This window comes from Oncorhynchus tshawytscha, linkage group LG13 (genome assembly GCF_018296145.1).
Source record: "Oncorhynchus tshawytscha isolate Ot180627B linkage group LG13, Otsh_v2.0, whole genome shotgun sequence".
NCBI lineage: Eukaryota > Metazoa > Chordata > Actinopteri > Salmoniformes > Salmonidae > Oncorhynchus > Oncorhynchus tshawytscha.
In genome coordinates this window covers 66,508,508-66,531,840 of record NC_056441.1, presented here as the reverse complement: position 1 = coordinate 66,531,840, position 23,333 = coordinate 66,508,508, and the positions used below count along the sequence as shown (strand labels likewise).

The following is a 23,333-nucleotide window of genomic DNA, read 5'->3' as shown; positions in this document are numbered from 1 at the left end:
CTACATATTAAACACATCACCACCCAATAACATCTACATATTAAACACATCACCACCCAATAACATCTACATATTAAACACACCACCACCCAATAACATCTACATATTAAACACATCACCACCCAATAACATCAACATATTAAACACACCACCACCCAATAACATCTACATATTAAACACATCACCACCCAATAACATCTACATATTAAACACATCACCACCCAATAACATCTACATATTAAACACATCACCACCCAATAACATCTACATATTAAACACATCACCACCCAATAACATCTACATATTAAACACACCACCACCCAATAACATCTACATATTAAACACATCACCACCCAATAACATCTACATATTAAACACATCACCACCCAATAACATCACTAGATAAAAAACATCACCACCTAATAACATCAACATATTAAACACATCACCACCCAATAACATCACTAGATAAAACACATCACCACCCAATAACAACATATTAAACACATCACCACCCAATAACAACATATTAAACACATCACCACCCAATAACAACATATTAAACACATCACCACCCAATAACATCACTAGATAAAACACATCACCACCTAATAACATCAACATATTAAACACATCACCACCCAATAACATCACTAGATAAAACACATCACCACCCAATAACAACATATTAAACACATCACCACCCAATAACAACATATTAAACACATCACCACCCAATAACAACATATTAAACACATCACCACCCAATAACATCACTAGATAAAACACATCACCACCTAATAACATCAACATATTAAACACATCACCACCCAATAACATCACTAGATAAAACACATCACCACCCAATAACATCACTAGATAAAACACATCACCACCCAATAACATCACTAGATAAAAGTGTTGAGCCAGTTCAGGGACCGGGCTTCCTTCTGTGTTGGTGAATGTCTTTGAAGAGGGCCCGCTGGACCAAGTGTTAAGACCGTGTTCAGAACGTCAACTTCCAAAAGATTCCCTAACGGTTAGCATAGAGAGATAAACCTCTACAGGCAGCCACAGTGAGATTCTCTGTTCTCTAGTGGGTTATTTCTCACTCTTTACTATGACAGCCTGGGTTGTTTTCAGAGATTATACAGTCCTGTCCAGACAAAGGCATATCACACAACTCAACCACTTAATCTAAACACTGGCCCAATGAGGGGTAGAACTAGTGACACTACTGTAAGAAAGTAGAAAGACATTCTATTGGAGTCCCTTCATCTCTCTGTCTGACTACTGTATGTGGATAAGACGCAAATTTTCATACAGGGTTGAACATTGGGGGGAAATGACAAGAGAAACCTGGGTTTGGTTTTAAAATATCATCTGACAGCAAGAGGAGAGGAGAGATGACAGAAAACGCTATGCTTCTCTCAGTCTCTCTCGGTCTCTTCCTCCCAGCATACCAATTAGAGAAAAGAATGAGGCGAGGACGTGGAGGAAGAATCCCAAACAAAGTCAAACACAACGCATGAGAGGAAAACAAAAAGCGGACAGATCAAACAGAGAAGAGAACAAAGGGAAGAGTGCTGAGAGGGGGGGGCAGGCTTGAGAGCAGACTGGGGATCCAACAACCCCCCCATGTAGGACCGATCGATGAAGACCCCCAGGCACACACATACACACACCAGCCAAATGCCAACTGATGGAGGTAGCGGTGTGTGTATGGAGGGGTGTGGTTCGGCTTTACACTCTATAGTCTTCACAGGTGCATTTAGCTGCTTGTCTGAGTAACAGAGAAGCTGTGCCCCACAAAACGTATTACACATCATTGTATATGTGAAGGTCTCAGAGTGTGAGGGAGAGGTAGAATCAGGATAAGTGTGAAATCTCTGAGATGCAGGCTCATACCTCCATGACCTTAGGGTTGCCCTGCCGGCCCAGCGTGCCCAGGATCAGGCCCCATCTCTGGGCAGAGCGAGCTTTGTCGATGGCCTGGAGCCGGATGGACCGCATGGCTTCATGGTCATAGTACTCCCTGGAGAATATCTTACTGTACGGGTCGTACCTATGCACACACACACACACACACACACACACACACATATTAGTGTGTATTATTCACAACAGGTTACCTCGAGGATAGACAGGCAAGAAGAGAAAATCCAATCATGAAAATCCATCAAGTATTAAGGCAGTTATCTGAGAGAAAAGAGTGGCATTTTAGAGAATCTAATCTTTCTCTCTCTACCAGGAGAGCTCAGCTCAGCACATCTTGAGATTATCATCTTGTTTATTAGAAAGCCTGAGAGGAGGGCAGTAGTGCATACATTCATAACACAAACACAATTTCACTTCACAAACAAGATCTCATATAAATACTGTTTCACGCCAATACAGCTGAGTGGAAATGACACCATAAAGACAACCTCCAACAAGGTGAACCATGTCACATTAATCCTGTGTATTACTGACAATAATGTCACAGCGGTACACTGTATATTTATATACAGTGCCGTGAAAAAGTATTCTGATTTTCTTTATTTTTGATATTGCAAGTTTTTCAACCAAAACCTAATATTAGATCAAGGGAACCTGAGTTTACAAATAACAAGAAATTGAATACTTGTTTCATTTATTTAATGAACAAAGTTATGCAGCACCCAATTCTCCTGTTTGAAAAAATAATTGCCCCCTTATACTCAATAACTGGTTGTGCCACCTTTAGTTGCAATGACTGCAACCAAATGCTTCCTTTATTTGTTGATCAGTCTCTCACAACGCTGTGGAGGAATTTTGGCCCACTTCTGCAGGCAGAACTGCTTTAACTCAGCGACATTTGTGGGTTTTCAAGCATGAACTACTCGTTTCATGTCCTGCCACAACATCTCAATTGGGATTAGGTCTGGACTTTGACTAGGCCATTCAAAACTTCACATTTGTTGCTTTCTAACCATTTTCATGTGGACTTGATTGTCTGTTTTGGATCATTGTCTTGCTGCATGACCCAGCTGCGCTGCAGCTTCAGCTCACAGATGGATGACCTGACATTCTCCTGTAGAATTCTCTGATACAGAACAGAATTCATGGTTCCTTCTATTAAGGCAAGTCGCCCAGGTCCTGAGGCAGCAAAGCATCCCCAAACCATCACACTACCACCACCATGCTTGACCGTTGGTATGAGGTTCTTACTGTGGAATGCAGTGTTTGGTTTTCGCCAGGTATAAATGGGACCCATCTCGTCATAAAAAGTTGACTCAAGCTTGACAAAAAGCACCTGGATGACACCTGGATGACTCTTGGAAGAATGTTCACTGGACAGATGAGTCAAAAGTATACATTTTATGAAATAAATTAAATAAGTATGTAATGGTTGTGTTATTTGTTCACTCAAGTTCCATTTATCTAATGGTTTGGTTGGAGATCTGATAACATTCCATATCAAAAATTAAGCAAAAGTCGAGAAAATTAGAAAGGGGGCAAATACCTTTTCATAGTACTGTACATTGTACACACAGTGCATGATTAGCTCTTTACACTTGTACCAGTATACGGGTTGAAAATAGCGCCTAAATTGGACTGCGGTGGCTGTACAGTACCATGCAGTACATTACGTCAGAGCTCAAGGTCTCCCGCTTCACAGCACACTATTGGTTTTGACTGACAGTGGTTCTGAACACCGCGCACGACAAGAAGTTGCCCCCATCCCTCCAGTTAATTGGGCAACTTCTGCAAATGTTTGGTTGTCTGAGTGAGTTCGGAAATACAGCAACACTTCAAGGCATAACGCCTCTCCCCATGTGACCTACTTGTGTGTATGTACTGACATGTATGTGGATAGATGCACAAACACACTACATGTTAATGTTTTTAAATGTATGTGAATTGTAAAGTCTTTTATCTGTAATGTCTTTTTCGTTATGTGTCAGAGCCCAGTAAGGCTAGCTGTCACCATAGGCGTCGGCTAGTTGGGTTTCCTAAGAAATCAAATGTATGATCTGCTTCTCTGAATTGCCTTGTGAAAGCCTAACACTGTAAGATCGTACTTTGCTAACCAAATTGGCAATATAACACGCTTTCAAATCATGCCCACCTGACCAGATTGCGATTTCTAATGGACCGTTTTTGGAATGCGTAAACAACAACAGTAATTATGTTAAGGCAGGGGTGCAGGGCTGTGTTCCAAACAAAACTTAGTCGGATTCCTCTAGTTCCTCAACATAGCACCTTATAGTTGACTCTTCTTTGAGTCATAAAAGTGCATTGAAATTATTTAGGAACTGTGCACACATTGCAAAGGTGTGTGATAACTTGGAGATAGCAGTTAGACCTCTCACTCAAACCCTTGTCATTGTTTTGTCTTAAGTTGCACCTACCCCAAATTTTCCAGGAATATTCTTATCATGTTGCTGAATGTATACAGAGTATTTTCTGATTTCGTTATCTTCAAATGCAGCCAAAAGTACAGTAAATGTAAAATGCACATAAAATCAACAGTGTAATGTTTGGATTCGGTCTTGTGCTAATAATTTTCCCATAATCTCCAAACTGTTCCCTTTTGATGGTTATGTATAGGATTTCCATATTTCTTCTCTAAGACACATTTAAATTGAGCCCTATCCATATAGGCTGATTCCCACGAGGGTAAAGGGTAAAGGGTTAAAGTTATTTACCTGTAGGCAGGTATCTCTGGATTTGCAATCATGATCGACTCCAGATGGAACCTGCCATCTCCCAGGTAGCTATAAATACAAACACATCAACACACAGAGACACAGGATGAGAGCGATACAAACACAGTAAGACAGATACACTCCCTGCTGGCAAGCATACCTGCTGTGGAACAACAATACAAATCTGTCCCATCTCTCCCTCACCTCTCTCCCTGCCCATTCCTCCTCATTCACTCTCACCCTTCTCTTTCACACACTCTCTCGCACTCTCCCTCTCCCCCTCCTGGTGGAACAAAGTGGTCTCAGCGGACCTATGCCTGGGGTTTAGGGGTTCAAGGTGTGACCAGAGGCTTCTGATGTATAGGAACACCATCACACAGCACCCCTGTGATGGCCCCATGTTGTTTATCCACTACCAGGCTTTCTCAGTTAACCCAGGGGGTGTTATTAGTTGGACCGCCTAGACCCGTGATGGGGCAGGGTTCAACAGGAGCACACGCAAGCACGACACACACACACCATCATTATCATCCCATGGGGTGTGCTGGGAGGAGGCCTGCTATTGGCTGAGTGAGGGGTCTAGGCCTCTCTGTTACCGTGGCAAGTCCGCAGAGGCCCAGGGGAGACAGAGACAATTAGAGGAGCTAATTAGCCAGCGTTTAGGAAAGTGTGTGTGGAACAGGCTGTGGGTGAGCTTCCACAGGGACACCCAGGAGCCACAACTAACCTCCACACAGGCAGGCAGGCAGGCCTGCATGCATGCATGCATACACACACACACAAAATAACACACCCACTAGTGGTGCAGGGATTGACTCATATCGGCAGTCCCCGGGTTTATATCTGGGTTTAGGGTCATGAAATATTGTATGGATGAAGGGCAGGTGGCTGGCGGGTTGAATACAGAGAAAACAATGCATCAAAAATGCATAATTATTGTGCAATTCATGTCTACAGGCTACACTGAGGTTCATCTTCCATGATTTTTATCTGCCGTTAGTGTGTAAGGCTACGTTAGTGTGTACGGCTACGTTAGTGTGTACGGCTACGTTAGTGTGTACGGCTACGTTAGTGTGTACGGCTACGTTAGTGTGTACTGCTACGTTAGTGTGTACGGCTACGTTAGTGTGTACGGCTACGTTAGTGTGTACTGCTACGTTAGTGTGTACGGCTACGGTGTGTACTGCTACGTTAGTGTGTACGGCTACGTTAGTGTGTACTACGTTAGTGTGTACGGCTACGTTAGTGTGTACGGCTACGTTAGTGTGTACTGCTACATTAGTGTGTACTGCTACGTTAGTGTGTACGGCTACGTTAGTGTGTACGTTACGTTAGTGTGTACGGCTACGTTAGTGTGTACTGCTACGTTAGTGTGTACGGCTAGGTTAGTGTGTACGGCTAGGTTAGTGTGTACTGCTGCGTTAGTGTGTGTGTACGGCTACGTTAGTGTGTAAGGCTACGTTAGTGTGTACTGCTAGGCTACGTTAGTGTGTACGGCTACGTTAGTGTGTACTGCTACGTTAGTGTGTACTGCTACGTTAGTGTGTACGGCTTTAGTGTGGCTACGTTAGCTACGTTAGTGTGTACGGCTACGGCTGCTACGTTAGTGTGTACGGCTACGTTAGTGTGTACGGCTACGTTAGTGTGTACGGCTACGTTAGTGTGCTACGTTAGTGTGTACGGCTACGTTAGTGTGTAAGGCTACGTTAGTGTGTAAGGCTACGTTAGTGTTTAAGGCTACGTTAGTGTTTAAGGCTACGTTAGTGTGTACGGCTACGTTACGTTAGTGTGTGTACGGCTACGTTAGTGTGTACGGCTACGTTAGTCTGTAAGGCTACGTTAGTGTGTACGGCTACGTTAGTGTTTAAGGCTACGTTAGTGTTTAAGGCTACGTTAGTGTTTAAGGCTACGTTAGTGTGTACGGCTACGTTAGTGTTTAAGGTTTAAGGCTACGTTAGTGTTTAAGGCTACGTTAGTGTGTACGGCTACGTTAGTGTGTACTACGTTAGTGTTTAAGGCTACGTTAGTGTTTAAGGCTACGTTAGTGTGTACGGCTACGTTAGTGTGTACGGCTACGTTAGTGTGTACGGCTACGTTAGTGTGTACGGCTACGTTAGTGTGTACGGCTACGTTAGTGTGTACGGCTACGTTAGTGTGTACGGCTACGTTAGTGTTTAAGGCTACGTTAGTGTTTAAGGCTACGTTAGTGTTTAAGGCTATGCATTAGGGCTTAACCCTACATGCACCAAATACATAACCAATTGCAAAATGCTTTTGGAAACTTGGGCAGAAATAGTTAACGTCGATCCATTGAGGCAAAAAGGACAATGTCAGAGTTAATTTCAATAAGAGAAAAGCTATAAAATGGAGAATTGAAAATAAAGAGAAGGGTGGGCCAAAACAGTAGTGTAATGTTTGGGAAAGATGTTCTGTGTGCTGATTGTGAGGTGCCATACATTTGGACGCAAGACCGGCACGTCAAGGGAACTATACAGCTCAGATGGTTAAATTGAATAGTAACTGAAAACTGGACACTGACTGTAGATCTATAACTTTGATGGGGGCGGGGCCTAACAAAAACCTGAAATCATCATGAGGGGGGGCTGCAGTGGTTCGTGGATCTGTGTACCCACATCCACACCCATATCTATACCCACATCCATATCTATACCCACATCCATATCTATACCCACATCTATACCTATACCCACATCCATATGGAACTCAAATCCTTCTGTTCACCTGATTTAGAATTCCTCACAATCAAATGTAGACCGCATTATCTACCAAGAGAATTCTCTTCGATTATAATCACAGCCGTATATATCCCCCCCCAAGCAGACACATCGATGGCTCTGAACGAACTTTATTTAACTCTCTGCAAACTGGAAACGATTTATCCGGAGGCTGCATTCATTGTAGCTGGGGATTTTAACAAGGCTAATCTGAAAACAAGACTCCCTAAATTTTATCAGCATATCGATTGCGTAACCAGGGGTGGAAAGACCCTGGATCATTGTTACTCTAACTTCCGCGACGCATATAAGGCCCTGCCCCGCCCCCCTTTCGGAAAAGCTGACCACGACTCCATTTTGTTGATCCCTGCCTACAGACAGAAACTAAAACAAGAAGCTCCCACGCTGAGGTCTGTCCAACGCTGGTCCGACCAAGCTGACTCCACACTCCAAGACTGCTTCCATCACGTGGACTGGGAGATGTTTCGTATTGCGTCAGACAACAACATTGACGAATACGCTGATTCGGTGTGCGAGTTCATTAGAACGTGCGTTGAAGATGTCGTTCCCATAGCAACGAATAAAACATTCCCAAACCAGAAACCGTGGATTGATGGCAGCATTCGTGTGAAACTGAAAGCGCGAACCACTGCTTTTAATCAGGGCAAGGTGTCTGGTAACATGACTGAATACAAACAGTGCAGCTATTCCCTCCGCAAGGCTATCAAACAAGCTAAGTGCCAGTACAGAGACAAAGTAGAATCTCAATTCAACGGCTCAGACACAAGAGGCATGTGGCAGGGTCTACAGTCAATCACGGACTACAGGAAGAAATCCAGCCCAGTCACGGACCAGGATGTCTTGCTCCCAGGCAGACTAAATAACTTTTTGCCCGCTTTGAGGACAATACAGTGCCACTGACACGGCCTGCAACGAAAACATGCGGTCTCTCCTTCACTGCAGCCGAGGTGAGTAAGACATTTAAACGTGTTAACCCTCGCAAGGCTGCAGGCCCAGACGGCATCCCCAGCCGCGCCCTCAGAGCATGCGCAGACCAGCTGGCCAGTGTGTTTACGGACATATTCAATCAATCCCTATACCAGTCTGCTGTTCCCACATGCTTCAAGAGGGCCATCATTGTTCCTGTTCCCAAGAAAGCTAAGGTAACTGAGCTAAACGACTACCGCCCGTAGCACTCACATCCGTCATCATGAAGTGCTTTGAGAGACTAGTCAAGGACCATATCACCTCCACCCTACCTGACATCCTAGACCCACTCCAATTTGCTTACCGCCCAAATAGGTCCACAGACGATGCAATCTCAACCACACTGCACACTGCCCTAACCCATCTGGACAAGAGGAATACCTATGTGAGAATGCTGTTCATCGACTACAGCTCGGCATTCAACACCATAGTACCCTCCAAGCTCGTCATCAAGCTCGAGACCCTGGGTCTCGACCCCGCCCTGTGCAACTGGGTACTGGACTTCCTGACGGGCCGCCCCCAGGTGGTGAGGGTAGGCAACAACATCTCCTCCCCGCTGATCCTCAACACTGGGGCCCCACAAGGGTGCGTTCTGAGCCCTCTCCTGTACTCCCTGTTCACCCACGACTGCGTGGCCACGCACGCCTCCAACTCAATCATCAAGTTTGCGGACGACACAACAGTGGTAGGCTTGATTACCAACAATGACGAGACGTCCTACAGGGAGGAGGTGAGGGCCCTCGGAGTGTGGTGTCAGGAAAATAACCTCACACTCAACGTCAACAAAACTAAGGAGATGATTGTGGACTTCAGGAAACAGCAGAGGGAACACCCCCCCCATCCACATCGATGGAACAGTAGTGGAGAGGGTAGCAAGTTTTAAGTTCCTCGGCATACACATCACAGACAAACTGAATTGGTCCACTCACACAGACAGCATCGTGAAGAAGGCGCAGCAGCGCCTCTTCAACCTCAGGAGGCTGAAGAAATTCGGCTTGTCACCAAAAGCACTCACAGACTTCTACAGATGCACAATCGAGAGCATCCTGGCGGGCTGTATCACCGCCTGGTATGGCAACTGCACCGCCCTCAACCGTAAGGCTCTCCAGAGGGTAGTGAGGTCTGCACAACGCATCACCGGGGGCAAACTACCTGCCCTCCAGGACACCTACACCACCCGATCTACAGGAAGGCCATAAAGATCATCAAGGACATCAACCACCCGAGCCACTGCCTGTTCACCCCGCTGTCATCCAGAAGGCGAGGTCAGTACAGGTGCATCAAAGCTGGGACCGAGAGACTGAAAAACAGCTTCTATCTCAAGGCCATCAGACTGTTAAACAGCCACCACTAACATTGAGTGGCTGCTGCCAACACACTGTCAATGACACTGACTCAACTCCAGCCACTTTAATAATGGGAATTGATGGGAAATTATGTAAATATATCACTAGCCACTTTAAACAATGCTACCTTATATAATGTTACTTACCCTACATTATTCATCTCATATGCATACGTATATACTGTACTCTATATCATCGACTGCATCCTTATGTAATACATGTATCACTAGCCACTTTAACTATGCCACTTGGTTTACATACTCATCTCATATGTATATACTGTACTCGATATCATCTACTGTATCTTGCCTATGCTGCTCTGTACCATCACTCATTCATATATCCTTATGTACATATTCTTTATCCCCTTACACTGTGTATAAGATAGTAGTTTTTTGGAATTGTTAGTTAGATTACTTGTTCGTTATTACTGCATTGTCGGAACTAGAAGCACAAGCATTTGGCTACACTCGCATTAACATCTGCTAACCATGTGTATGTGACAAATAAAATTTGATTTGATTTGATATCCATACCCACATATATATCCACATCCATATCTATACCCACATCCATACCCACATATATACCCACATCCATATCTATACCCACATCTATACCCATATCCATACCACATCTAGATCTATACCCATATCTATACCCACATATATACCCACATCCATATCTAAACCCACATCCATATCTATAGCCACATCCATATCCATACCTACATCCATACCCACATCCATATCTATACCCACATCCACATCTATCCACATCCATATCTATACCTATACCCACATCTATACCCACACCCACATCAATACCCACATCCATATCTATACCCACATCCATATCTATACCCACATCCATATCTATACCCACATCCATATCCATATGTATACCCACATCCATATCTATACCCACATCCATATCCATACCTACATCCACATCCATACCTACATCCATATCTATAGCCACATCCATATCTATAGCCACATCCATATCTATAGCCACATCCATATCCATACCTACATCCATACCCACATCCACATCTATACCTATACCCACATCCATATCTATAACCACATCTATACCCACACCCACATCCATATCTATACCCACATCCATATCTATACCCACATGTATATCCACATCCACATCTATACCCACATCCATATCTATAGCCACATCCATATCTATAGCCACATCCATATCCATACCTACATCCATACCCACATCCATATCTATACCCACATCCACATCTATACCTATACCCACATCCATATCTATAACCACATCTACACCCACACCCACATCCATATCTATACCCACATCCATATCTATACCCACATGTATATCCACATCCACATCTATACCCACATCCACATCCATATCTATACCCACATCCATATCTATACCCACATCCATATCCATACCCACATCCATACCCACATCCATATCTATACCCACATCCATATCCATACCCACATCCATATTTATACCCACATCCATATCTATATACACATCCATACCCACATCCATATCTATAGCCACATCCATATCTATAGCCACATCCATATCCATACCCACATCCATATCTATACCCACATCTATACCCACATCCATATCCATATCCATATTTATACCCACATCCATATCCATACCTACATCCATATCTATACCCACATCCATACCCACATCCATATCTATACCCACATCCATATCTATAGCCACATCCATATCCATACCTACATCCATATCCATACCTACATCTATACCCACATCCATATCTACATCCATATCTATACCCACATCCACATCCATATCTATACAAACACCCACGTCAATATCCACATCCATATCTATACCCACATCCATACCCACATCCATATTTATACCCACATCTATACCCACATCCACATCTATACCCACACCCACATCAATACCCACATCCATATCTATACCCACACCCATATCCATACCCACATCCATATCCATACCCATACCCACATCCATATTTATACCCACATCCATATCTATACCCACATCCATATCTATATCCACATCCACATCTATATAGCCGCATCCATATCCATACCTACATCCATACCCACATCCATATCTATACCCACATCCATACCTACATCCATATCTATACCCACATCCATATCTATAGCCACATCCATATCTATAGCCACATCCATATCCATACCTACATCCATATCTATACCCACATCCACATCTATACCCACATCCACATCCATATCTATACCCACATCCATAGGTATCTATACCCACATCCATATCCATACCCACATCCATATCTATACCCACATCCATATCTATACCCACATCCATACCCACATCCATATCTACATCCATACCCACATCTACATCCATACCCACATCCAAATCTATACCCACATCCACATCTATACCTATACCCACATCCACATCTATACCCACACCCACATCCATATCTATACCCACACCCACATCCATACCCACATCCATATCTATACCCACATGCATATCCATACCCACATCCATATCTATACCCACATCCATACCCACATCCATATCTATACCCACATCCACATCCATACCCACATCCATACCCACATCCATATCCACATCCATATATATACCCACATCCATATCTATACCCACATCCATATCTATACCCACATCCATATCCATACCTACATCCATACCCACAACCATATCTATACCCACATCCATATCTACATCCATACCCACATCCATATCTATACCCACATCCATATCCATACCCACATCCACATCCACATCTATACCCACATCCATATCTATACCCACATCCATATCTACATCCATACCCACATCCATATCTATACCCACATCCATATCCATACCCACATCCACATCCACATCTATACCCACATATGCAGCCAGAGCCGGTTCTAGCCATTAGGGGGCCCCCTCGACAGTGGAAAGAAAAAAATGTGTTTGAGTTAATTCACTTCAATTCTATACATTTTGTCATGTGGCATATTTTTTTGTTGTTGCAGTTTTACAGCAACTTTCCCGCAATTCTACACATTTTGCCATAGAGTGGAGAGAAATGTTTGCAGTTTTTAATGAGAGTGACTAAAAATCATTAGGGGCCCACTAAAGGTCAGTAATTCCACCACGATTACTAAGTTTAGTTAGCTGGCCGCTAGAATAATATATCTATACCCACATCCACATCTATACCTATACCCACATCCATATCTATAACCACATCTACACCCACACCCACATCCATATCTATACCCACATCCATATCTATACCCACATGTATATCCACATCCACATCTATACCCACATCCACATCCATATCTATACCCACACCCACATCCATATCTATACCCACATCCATATCTATACCCACATCCATATCTATAGCCACATCCATATCCATATCCATATTTATACCCACATCCATATCTATACCCACATCCATATCTATAGCCACATCCATATCCATACCTACATCCATATCTATACCCACATCCATATCTACATCCACATCTATACCCACATCCACATCTATACCCACATCCACATCCATATCTATACCCACATCTATACAAACACCCACATCAATACCCACATCCATATCTATACCCACATCCATATCCATACCCACATCCATATTTATACCCACATCTATACCCACATCCACATCTATACCCACATCTATACCCACACCCACATCAATACCCACACCCATATCTATACCCACACCCATATCTATACCCACATCCATATCCATACCCACATCCATATCCATACCCACATCCATATTTATACCCACATCCATATCTATACCCACATCCATATCTATATCCACATCCACATCCACACCCACATCCATACCCACATCCATATCTATACCCACATCCATACCTACATCCATATCTATACCCACATCCATATCCATATCCATATTTATACCCACATCCATATCCATACCTACATCCATATCTATACCCACATCCATACCTACATCCATATCTATACCCACATCCATATCTATACCCACATCCATATCTATATCCACATCCACACCCACATTCATATCTATAGCCACATCCATATCTATAGCCACATCCATATCTATACCCACATCCATATCCATATCCATATTTATACCCACATCCATATCCATATCTATACCCACATCCATATCTATACCCACATCCATATCTATAGCCACATCCATATCCATACCTACATCCATATCTATACCCACATCCATATCTACATATCTATACCCACATCCACATCTATACCCACATCCACATCCATATCTATACCCACATCTATACAAACACCCACATCAATACCCACATCCATATCTATACCCACATCCATATCCATACCCACATCCATATTTATACCCACATCTATACCCACATCCACATCTATACCCACACCCACATCAATACCCACACCCATATCTATACCACACCCTATCTATACCCACATCCATATCCATACCCACATCCATATTTATACCCACATCCATATCTATACCCACATCCATATCTATATCTATATCCACATCCACACCCACATCCATACCCACATCCATATCTATACCCACATCCATACCTACATCCATATCTATACCCATATCCATATTTATACCCACATCCATATCTATAGCCACATCCATATCCATACCCACATCCATATCTATACCCACATCCATACCTACATCCATATCTATACCCACATCCATATCTATACCCACATCCATATCTATATCCACATCCACACCCACATCCATATCTATAGCCACATCCATATCTATAGCCACATCCATATCCATACCTACATCCATATCTATACCCACATCCATATCTATAGCCACATCCATATCCATACCTACATCCATACCCACATCCACATCTATACCCACATCCACATCTATCCACATCCATATCTATACCTATACCCACATCTATACCCACACCCACATCAATACCCACACCCACATCCATACCCACATCCATATCTATACCCACATCCACATCCATACCCACATCCATATCTATACCCACATCCATATCCATATGTATACCCACATCCATATCTATACCCACATCCATATCCATACCTACATCCATATCTATAGCCACATCCATATCTATAGCCACATCCATATCCATACCTACATCCATACCCACATCCACATCTATACCCACATCCATATCTATAACCACATCTATACCCACACCCACATCCATATCTATACCCACATGTATATCCACATCCACATCCATATCTATAGCCACATCCATATCTATAGCCACATCCATATCTATAGCCACATCCATATCTATAGCCACATCCATATCCATACTCACATCCATATCTATAACCACATCTATACCCACACCCACATCCATATCTATACCCACATCCATATCTATACCCACACCCACATCCATATCTATACCCACATCCATATCTATACCCACATGTATATCCACATCCACATCCATATCTATACCCACATCCACATCTATACCCACATCCACATCTATACCTATACCCACATCCATATCTATAACCACATCTATACCCACACCCACATCCATATCTATACCCACATCCATATCTATACCCACATGTATATCCACATCCACATCCATATCTATACCCACATCCACATCTATACCCACATCCACATCTATACCTATACCCACATCCATATCTATAACCACATCTATACCCACACCCACATCCATATCTATACCCACATCCATATCTATACCCACATGTATATCCACATCCACATCCATATCTATAGCCACATCCATATCTATAGCCACATCCATATCTATAGCCACATCCATATCTATAGCCACATCCATATCTATAGCCACATCCACATCTATACCTATACCCACATCTATAACCACATCTATACCCACACCCACACCCACATCCATATCTATACCCACATCCATATCTATACCCACATCCATATCTACATCCACATCCACATCCATATCTATCCACATCCATAACTATCCATCCATACCCATACCACATCCATATCTATACCCACATCCATATCTATACCCACATCCATATCCATCCATACCCATACCCACATCCATACCCACTCCATATCTATACCCACATCCATATCTATATCTATACCCACATCCATATCTATACCCATACCCACATCCATACCCACATCCATACCTACATCCATACCCACATCCATACCCACATCCATATCTATAGCCACATCCATATCCATACCTACATCCATATCCATATCTACATCCATATCTATACCCACATCCACATCTATACCCACATCCACACCCACATCCACATCTATACCCACATCCACACCCACATCCATATCTATACCCACATCCATATCTATACCCACATCCATATCTATACCCACATCCATATCTATACCCACATCCATATCCATACCCACATCCATATCTATACCCACATCCATATCTATACCCACATCCATACCCACATCCATATCTACATCCATACCCACATCTACATCCATACCCACATCCATATCTATACCCACATCCACATCTATACCTATACCCACATCCACATCTATACCCACACCCACATCCATATCTATACCCACACCCACATCCATACCCACATCCATATCTATACCCACATGCATATCCACATCCATATCCATACCCACATCCATATCTATACCCACATCCATATCCATACCCACATCCATACCCACATCCATATCCATACCCACATCCATATCCATACCCACATCCATATCTATACCCACATCCATACCCACATCCATACCCATATCTATACCCACATCCATATTCATACCCACATGCATACCCACATCCATATCTATACCCACATCCATATCTATACCCACATCCATATCCATACCTACATCCATACCCACATCCATACCCACATCCATATCTACATCCATACCCACATCCATATCTATACCCACATCCATATCCATACCCACATCCACATCCACATCTATACCCACATATGCAGCCAGAGCCGGTTCTAGCCATTAGGGGGCCCCCTCGACAGTGGAAAGAAAAATATTTGTTTGAGTTAATTCACTTCAATTCTATACATTTTGTCATGTGGCATATTTTTTTGTTGTTGCAGTTTTACAGCAACTTTCCCGCAATTCTACACATTTTGCCATAGAGTGGAGAGAAATGTTTGCAGTTTTTAATGAGAGTGACTAAAAATCATTAGGGGCCCACTAAAGGTCAGTAATTCCACCACGATTACTAAGTTTAGTTAGCTGGCCGCTAGAATAACTTACCAATCAATAATATTCAGCTGGCATGGGCTAATTGAGTGACTGACAGTGACTAACAACAGACAAACTGCTAAAATGTTAACCAAATTTAAAAATTGCACCTTGTGTATTATACTTTTCTAACCTCCAACTGAACAAATAACTTGACACGCAGGCCTACAAAAGATGGGGGAGGGCATTTGCCCATCCCTGGTCTATAACCTCTCACATAGCCTAATATAATATTAACTCCTGAAGAATTAAGCAGATATTGCAGGAAAATGATACACCAAATGTAATGTGACTCAGGAACAGCATCTTGAGAGAATGAATTTAAAGTTAGTACCTCTACAGATGGTCCCCATCTTTATCAGCATCATAACAGCTGATTGTATTTCAACCACAAAAGTACGCATGCAAACCAACCTGAAATCTTGTCAGAAACATGTTGGGTCATTTTCACAGGATTTAATTCCCTTCAACCCGGGCAAACTGATGTAATTTAGAAATGTTGGCATTACTGCATTTTCTCTCCAGTCCCTAAACGTTTGGCTGCACGAGAGAAGCAGAGATGAAAGAGAAAATTTGACAGATGTCAACTAGCATTCATTCTATCGATGTAAGACATTTTCTGGTGAGCAAGGGTTTATTTAGTCTTCTAGGCCAAGAGAAGCAGCATGTATCTAATTATAGACTAACAAATAGCCTACCAAAATGTCCACAATTATAAACAGAAACATAGATTAGGCTTAAAAAAACATAGGCCTGAAATGTTAGGTTAATCACATTTAGTTGGGCGGTTGCAGATGTTTTATTAGCAATTGCGGATGGGTATGGGTGAACAAACAGCTGACCCACACATCAAACAAACACAGACCCAGTCACTGAGACTAGATTGTGTCCGTGGGGGATGTGTGTGTGTGTGTATCCGTGGGGGATGTGTGTGTGTGTGTGTCCGTGGGGATGTGTGTGTGTGTGTGTCCGTGGGGGATGTGTGTGTGTGTGTCCGTGGGGGATGTGTGTGTGTGTGTCCGTGGGGGATGTGTGTGTGTGTGTGTCCGTGGGGGATGTGTGTGTGTGTGTGTCCGTGGGGGATGTGTGTGTGTGTGTGTCCGTGGGGGATGTGTGTGTGTGTGTGTGTGTGTGTGTGTGCGTCGGTGTCTGTGTGTATAGCAGGGTAGAAAGAGGGGTAATTTGGAGCAGAGGAGCAAATAAAAAACGAATGATGACTATTGTGCCGAGGGCCTGGCGCTTTGCTTTGCAATAATATCCAACGTGTCCCTATAATCACACTGGCTACAATGAGCCTCCTGCTTTTTAACATCACACCCTGTATGTGTTTCTCTGCTTTAAGAGGATAGCGCTCATGAGGGCCTTTGTTATCCTATCATTCATATTGCATTGTCCTTTGTAGAAGAGCTGAGTGCTGCTGTGCTATAATGGTGAACATTGTGCTGTATGTCCTGCATTATGCATCAGCACACTCAGATTCTGCTCTTAATGTCTGCAGACATTAGCAGCAGGGTCTGAGAGAGGAGAGCTAGGAGTGAGGATTAGAACTGGGATCCTCTGATACTACTGATATTCGTATAACTGCTCTGTTCTAAAGCATTTTAACATACTTCTCTTAATTACTGGAATCATATATAGTTGAAGTCGGAAGTTTACATACACCTTAGCCAAATACATTTAAACTCAGTTTTTCACAATTCCTGACATTTAATCCTAGTAAGAATTCCCTGTCTTAGGTCAGTTAGGATCACCACTTTATTTTAAGAATGTGAAATGTCAGAATAAGAGTAGAGAGAATGATTTATTTCAGCTTTTATTTCTTTCATCACATACCCAGTGGGTCAGAAGTTTACATACACTCATTAAGTATTTGGTAGTGTTAGGTTCTTATTTTTCAGAGTAAATAACTCACAGACACTAGAGAAGCTTTAACCAAGTTGAATTCTTCCCAAAGGTTCTGTACAGCTGTAATCAGACAGCAAAACATTTCTCACATCACATCACTCTCCTCCTTCTCTCCAAACCTTATGTTTTATGGTTCTACAGGAAAAGAGGAACATGATACCAAACCCTTATTACTCCCTACAGGGGATCTGACCTCACCTCCTGACCTCAACCCCTTCTTCACCTAATCCAAAGATGTCCATCTGTCTTCCCTATATCAACACGTTGCTCTCCTCCCGTCCACCCAACACATTCCAAAGCCATCGGTCTTTCTACAGAGAGCCATTAACTTCTGACATAAAACCCAGTCTCTTTCACTTCTCATATTCTATGCTTCTTCTCTATCATTATTTAATATCTCAATAAATTGTTTAACTTGGGTCAAATGTTTTGGGTAGCCTTCTACAAGCTTCCCACAATAAGCTGGGTGAATTTTGGCCCATTCCTCCTGACAGAGCTGGTGTAACCGAGTCAGGTTTGTAGGCCTCCTTGCTAGCACACACTTTTTCAGTTCTGCCCACACATTTTCTATAGGATTGAGGTCAGGGCTTTGTGATTGCCACTCCAATACCTCGACTTTGTTGTCCTTAAGCCATTTTGCTTCAACTTTGGAAGCATGCTTGGGGTCATTGTCCATTTGGAAGAACCATTTGCGACCAAGATGTCCTGAGATGTTGCTTCAATATATCCACATAATTTTCCTACCTTATGATGCCATCTATTTTGTGAAGTGCACCAGTCCCTCCTGCAGCAAAGCACCCACACAACATGATGCTGCCACCCCCTTGGTTCACGGTTGGGATGGTGTTCTTCGGCTTGCCAGCCTCACCCTTTTTCCTCCAAACATAACGATGGTCATTATGGCCAAACAGTTCTATTTTTGTTTCATCAGACCACAAGACATTTCTACAAAAAGTACAATCTTTGTCTCCATGTGCAGTTGCAAACCGTAGTCTGGCTTTTTTATGGCGGTTTTGGAGCAGTGGCTTCTTCCTTGCTGAGTGGCCTTTCAGGTTATGTCGATATAGGACTTGTTTTACTGTGGATATAGATACTTTTGTACCCGTTTCCTCCAGAATCTTCACAAGGTCTTTTGCTGCAGTTCTGGGATTGATTTGCACTTTTCGCACCAAAGTACGCTCATCTCTAGGAGACAGAACGAGTCTCCTTCCTGAGCGGTATGACGGCTGCGTGGTCTTATGGTGTTTGTACTTGCGTACTATTGTTTGTACAGATGACCGTGGTACCTTCGGGCATTTGGAAATTGCTCCCAAAAATGAACCAGACTTGTGGAGGTCTCCCATTTTTTTTCTGAGGTCTTGGCTGATTTATTTTCCCATGATGTCAAGCAAAGATGCACTGAGTTTGAAGGTAGGCCTTGAAATACATCCACAGGTACACCTCCAATTGATTCAAATTATGAGAAGCTTCTAAAGCCATGACATAATTTTCTGGAATTTTCCAAGCTGTTTTAAAGGCACAGTCAACTTAGTGTATGTAATCTTCTGACCCACTGGAATTGTGATACAGTGAATTATAAGTGAAATAATCCGTCTGTAAACTTGTTGTTGTTTGTTGGAAAAATGACTTTGTCATGCACAAAGTAGATGTCCTAACCGACTTGCCAAAACTATAGTCTGTTAACAATACATTTGTGGAGTGGTTGAAAAACCAGTTTTAATGTAAACTTCCAACTTCAACTGTAGATGCTGTAACGTATTAAAGACATGGCGTCTCAGAGACTAATATACCATCACTCATCCCACATACACTCAACTAAAGTCATTTCAAAATCTACATAATAGATATCTCAGCAATAAGTCCCTCCGATTCACTTTTATAAATAATGGTTGAGCACAATAAGAACATTTAGGGGACTTATGAGAGACAGTATGGAGGCTGAGAGATATTTCAAACTATTCATAAATGACAAATCTACCGGTAAATGCAAATTAAAATGAAAGAAGTGAAATGTAATGGACCATGATTCTTCAACAGCCCTGATTTCTATCCATTATTACTGACTATTATATTTGTCGACGCCTCCTGCTGGTTTACCGTTTCCAGTGTCTGTACTGTTCTGTACACAGGTATGAGCTGGTTGTAACCTGCCCCTCAGAGCCACTGACAAGAGGAGAGAAAGAGATGGAGGGGAGGGAGAGAGAGAAAGGGGCAGTGAGAAGGGGAGAGATGGAGAGAGGGCGAGCCAGAGCGAGAGAGAGGGCGAGCCAGAGCGAGAGAGAGGGCGAGCCAGAGCGAGGGCGAGCCAGAGCGAGAGACAGGGCGAGCCAGAGCGAGAGACAGGGCGAGCCAGAGCGAGAGACAGGGCGAGCCAGAGCGAGCCAGAGAGAGAGAGCGCGCCAGAGAGAGAGAGAGAGAGCGCGCGAGCCAGAGAGAGGGCAAGCCAGAGAGAGGGCAAGCCAGAGAGAGGGCGAGCCAGAGAGAGAGAGAGGGCGAGCCAGAGAGAGAGAGAGGGCGAGCCAGAGAGAGAGAGAGAGGGCGAGCCAGAGAGAGAGAGAGGGGCGAGCCAGAGAGAGAGAGAGGGCGAGCCAGAGAGAGAGAGAGGGCGAGCCAGAGAGAGAGGGAGGGCGAGCCAGAGAGAGAGAGAGGGCGAGCCAGAGAGAGAGAGAGGGCGAGCCAGAGCGAGAGAGAGGGCGAGCCAGAGCGAGAGAGAGGGCGAGCCAGAGCGAGAGAGAGGGCGAGCCAGAGCGAGAGAGAGGGCGAGCCAGAGCGAGAGAGAGGGCGAGCCAGAGCGAGAGAGAGGGCGAGCCAGAGCGAGAGAGAGAGCGAGCCAGAGCGAGGGCGAGCCAGAGCGAGAGAGAGGGCGAGCCAGAGCGAGAGACAGGGCGAGCCAGAGCGAGAGACAGGGCGAGGGCGAGCCAGAGCGAGCCAGAGAGAGAGGGGCGAGCCAGAGCGAGCCAGAGAGAGAGAGAGCGCGAGAGAGAGAGAGAGGGCGAGCCAGAGAGAGAGAGGGCGAGCCAGAGAGAGAGAGAGGGCGAGCCAGAGAGAGAGAGAGGGCGAGCCAGAGAGAGAGAGAGAGAGAGAGCCAGAGCGAGAGAGAGGGCGAGCCAGAGCGAGGGCGAGCCAGAGCGAGAGAGAGGGCGAGCCAGAGCGAGAGAGAGGGCGCGCCAGAGCGAGAGAGAGGGCGCGCCAGAGCGAGAGAGAGGGCGCGCCAGAGAGAGAGAGAGAGCGCGCCAGAGAGAGAGAGAGAGGGCGAGCCAGAGAGAGAGAGGGCGAGCCAGAGAGAGAGAGAGAGAGAGGGCGAGCCAGAGCGAGAGAGAGGGCGAGCCAGAGCGAGAGAGAGGGCGAGCCAGAGCGAGAGAGAGAGCGAGCCAGAGGGCGAGCCAGAGCGAGAGAGAGAGCGAGCCAGAGGGAGGGCGAGCCAGAGCGAGAGAGAGAGGGCGAGCCAGAGCGAGAGACAGGGCGAGCCAGAGCGAGAGACAGGGCGAGGGCGAGCCAGAGCGAGCCAGAGAGAGAGAGGGCGAGCCAGAGCGAGCCAGAGAGAGAGAGAGCGCGCCAGAGAGAGAGAGAGAGCGCCAGAGAGAGAGAGAGAGAGGGCGAGCCAGAGAGAGAGAGAGAGAGAGAGAGAGAGAGAGGGCGAGCCAGAGCGAGAGAGAGGGCGAGCCAGAGCGAGGGCGAGCCAGAGAGAGAGCGAGCCAGAGCGAGGGCGAGCCAGAGCGAGAGAGAGGGCGAGCCAGAGCGAGAGAGAGGGCGAGCCAGAGCGAGAGACAGGGCGAGCCAGAGCGAGAGACAGGGCGAGGGCGAGCCAGAGCGAGCCAGAGAGAGAGAGAGCGCGCCAGAGAGAGAGAGAGAGCGCGCCAGAGAGAGAGAGAGAGAGGCGAGCCAGAGAGAGAGAGAGGGCGAGCCAGAGAGAGAGAGAGAGGGCGAGCCAGAGAGAGAGGGCGAGCCAGAGAGAGAGGGCGAGCCAGAGAGAGAGGGCGAGCCAGAGAGAGAGAGAGAGAGGGCGAGCCAGAGAGAGAGAGAGAGAGGGCGAGCCAGAGAGAGAGAGAGAGAGGGGCGAGCCAGAGAGAGAGAGAGGGGGCGAGCCAGAGAGAGAGAGGGCGAGCCAGAGAGAGAGAGAGAGAGGGCGAGCCAGAGAGAGAGAGAGAGGGGCGAGCCAGAGAGAGAGAGAGAGAGGGGGCGAGCCAGAGAGAGAGAGAGAGAGAGGGGCGAGCCAGAGAGAGAGAGAGAGAGGGGCGAGCCAGAGAGAGAGAGAGAGAGAGAGGGGGCGAGCCAGAGAGAGAGAGAGAGAGAGAGAGAGGGCGAGCCAGAGAGAGAGAGAGGGGCGAGCCAGAGAGAG

General features: G+C 44.8%; 1 protein-coding gene across 2 annotated transcripts in view; it reads right to left on the bottom strand.

Moving 5' to 3' along the window:
* The window catches only part of LOC112265534 (2-(3-amino-3-carboxypropyl)histidine synthase subunit 1), a 129,418-nt gene that overhangs the window by 19,458 nt on the left and 86,627 nt on the right, over positions 1 to 23,333 (bottom strand). For both annotated transcript variants that reach the window (XM_042296211.1, XM_042296210.1), the window contains exons 7-8: positions 4,671 to 4,739; positions 1,909 to 2,065 (exon numbers count right to left, since the gene is read on the bottom strand). In XM_042296211.1, coding sequence (XP_042152145.1) covers positions 1,909 to 2,065; positions 4,671 to 4,739 — 226 coding nt within the window. The remainder of the gene's footprint in view (positions 1 to 1,908; positions 2,066 to 4,670; positions 4,740 to 23,333) is intronic.